This window comes from Bison bison, unplaced genomic scaffold, assembly GCF_000754665.1.
Source record: "Bison bison bison isolate TAMUID 2011002044 unplaced genomic scaffold, Bison_UMD1.0 scf7180017864495, whole genome shotgun sequence".
NCBI lineage: Eukaryota > Metazoa > Chordata > Mammalia > Artiodactyla > Bovidae > Bison > Bison bison.
In genome coordinates, this window is record NW_011495054.1 from 5,792,363 (window position 1) to 5,795,028 (window position 2,666).

A 2,666-nucleotide genomic window follows, 5' to 3' on the forward strand; every position below is an offset into this window, starting at 1 on the left:
TGGCCGGCCGCGCTTCAGCACCCGCCGAGCCGGACAGCGCCTGCTGCATGGAGCTGCCCGCCGCGGCCGCGGACGCAGTCGGGAATCCAGCCACCGCCACCGCCGCTGCCCTCATCTCCTTCCCCGCGGGCCGCGGGGAGTTGGAACTGGCGTTAGAGGAGGAGCTGGCGTTGCTGGCGGCTGGGGAACGGCCGTCCGAGCCCGGGGAGCATCCTCAGGCCGAGCCCGGGCCTCCAGCCGAGGCGGCCGGACTGCAGCCGCCGCCCGCCCAGGATCCCGAGCTGCTGTCAGTGATCCGGCAGAAGGAGAAGGATCTGGTCTTGGCGGCCCGACTGGGCAAGGCATTGCTCGAGAGGAATCAGGACATGAGCCGGCAGTACGAACAGATGCACAAGGAACTGACTGATAAGCTGGAGGTGAGGACGTCACTTCTGGGATAGGTGGGAAGCGGGAGTGGGGGGAGACCAGGTACCTGCCCGCCGGCCCTGGGTAGCTTCGGGGGCCAGGCACTCATCCACCTCACCCCACTCCTTGCTTATCCTGTCTTAACAGAAAACCACCTGGGAGGTGGGTAGCATGGAGGGTTTGGGGTTATCAGACCAGGGCATTCTTTGAAGACACCTGGCTTTCCTACCCTGCTCACAGCAAATGGGTCCATGCACGGCCCCAAACGCTGTGGGCCGTTCTATATATGTACTGTACACAGCATCTAAAATAGAGCTTACAGTATGACTAATTTATACAGCACTGAGGTGATGTCTGCACACAGAGAAATTACAGAGTCGGGAACATTTAAAATATGCTCCAGGTTTTCAGAGAGGTAGTTAATCGCTAATCAGGGCATTAGCCTAAAGCTTTTTAGCTTTGGAGTTAAGGGCTTCCACATGCCCTTGTCTTAACTTCCACACAGCTCAGAATGGTGGGATACGAGTGCTCCTAAAGGAGCTTTATATAGCCTTCAGATACTCACGGATTAGGAAATACGGTTCCACTGCAGAAATCAGGTGAGCCTGGGCTCAACATGTGACGGTTGTGATTTGATATGGACTTCAGTATATATATGTATTTAAACAGTACTTTTGTTTCTGTTCTGGGTCTCACACATGCATTTGGATGGCCAAATGCAACTTGTGAGAACCATATAACTTTAACCATTGTTATAAATACCCCTTAAAATATCTATAAGATTTCTGCCAATTCTCTGGACCAAAGTCTTTTGCTTCTGTTTTCTTGCCCTTAACTAGAAAAGGGCCTTGAAACTGATACAAGTGGCCGCCACTTCTAAAAAAATTTTTAGAGTCTTTTTTTCTTAAGTGAAGATGGGGAGATGCATCTGTGGCAGTGGCGATGAGCTTATCTTTTTCTGTCTATGCATTTAACATTGTCTCCCAGTTTGGTGGCAGTGAGTTCTTTTTATTCTTGTTACAAGAGAATAGTACAGCCCTGAGTAAGGTTTGAAATTAACCATTGCCTGGTTCCATATCACCGCTACTGGTTTAATGGTCAGAGTGTAGATTCAGAAACTTTTCTCTAGTAAGTATGTCTGTAGTCCAACAATATATCAAAAATAAATAAGAGAGGAAAAAAAGGAAACCAGTGAGTGCCCTGTAGTTCAGTTGGCCTGTTAACTAGGTCTGCCAGTCGATGAACTCCTGAGATACCTCTCTGAAAAGTGGTTTGTGAAACCTATATGTAGATTGCCAAAAAGCAACCCAGTGAATTGAATTGTTTGATTTTCACTTGAAGTACACGTCTCAGACTAAAAGTGTCTTTTTTTGAAAAAGAGATTAGATTACAGACTCTAAATAGAAGTACTACTGCAGAGATGTATGCTTGTGATTTGAAATTCCTTCAGTGAGAGACTTGATTAAAGAGACAGCTGGCTTGAAAGGAACATCATATCAGTTGATTTGTTGAGTGATAGTTTTCAAGGGTAATCCTGAATGTGTAGTTAAACACATCCTGGGTTCCACTTGGAACCTTTATACGTGTCTTCACCAAAGGAAAAAGATTTTCAAATTCTGTAACAAGAAAGGTTATATTGTAGAAGAATAAATTACATTTGACTTTTTGCTATTGACTTGATAGACAATATTAAAATAGTTTAAAATTCTTATTAAACTATTTTTAAAAATCTTCACTCCTCTCAGGTCAGCATATGAACTCAAGTGTTAGAGGTTTATTTTTAATTTCTGGAAGTTGGTTACACAACAGTATGAATGGACTTAGGGCTACTGAACTAACAGTACACTTAGAAATGGATACGGTGATAAATTTTATGTTATGTATGCTATGATCTAAGGCACTAACTTACATTTATACACTTTTTTCTTCAGAGATTTAATCTTTATTTAGTTTTTTAAAAGTATGCTTTTGAAGTCCAGGATTCTCTTTTTCCCCCATTCCAGGTGAGAGTGAATTCTCTCAATGCAGAGGTAGTCTCTTGCCTAGGTTACATTTTCTTCCCTCTTCCCTAGGCCAATTCTAATGATTCTGGCACTACTTTTTTTTTTTTTTTTAAGAGGCAAAACAAGTATGGTGGGACTTCCCTAGTGGCCCAGTGGTTAAGAATCTGCCAATGCAGGGATCTGGGTTTGATCCCTGGTTGGGGAAGTTCCACATACTGTTCAATATGGCCAAAAAAAAAAAAAAAAAAAAAAAAAAGG

The 2,666-nt window shown here is 44.1% G+C and overlaps 1 protein-coding gene across 1 annotated transcript in view; it reads left to right on the forward strand.

The window, feature by feature from the left end:
- The first annotated feature begins 7 nt into the window (after positions 1-7).
- CCDC64 (coiled-coil domain containing 64) overlaps positions 8-2,666 on the forward strand; it is an 82,893-nt gene continuing 80,234 nt past the window's right edge. The window contains exon 1 of the mRNA XM_010828835.1: positions 8-416. Coding sequence (XP_010827137.1) covers positions 48-416 — 369 coding nt within the window. The 5' untranslated portion in view covers positions 8-47. The remainder of the gene's footprint in view (positions 417-2,666) is intronic.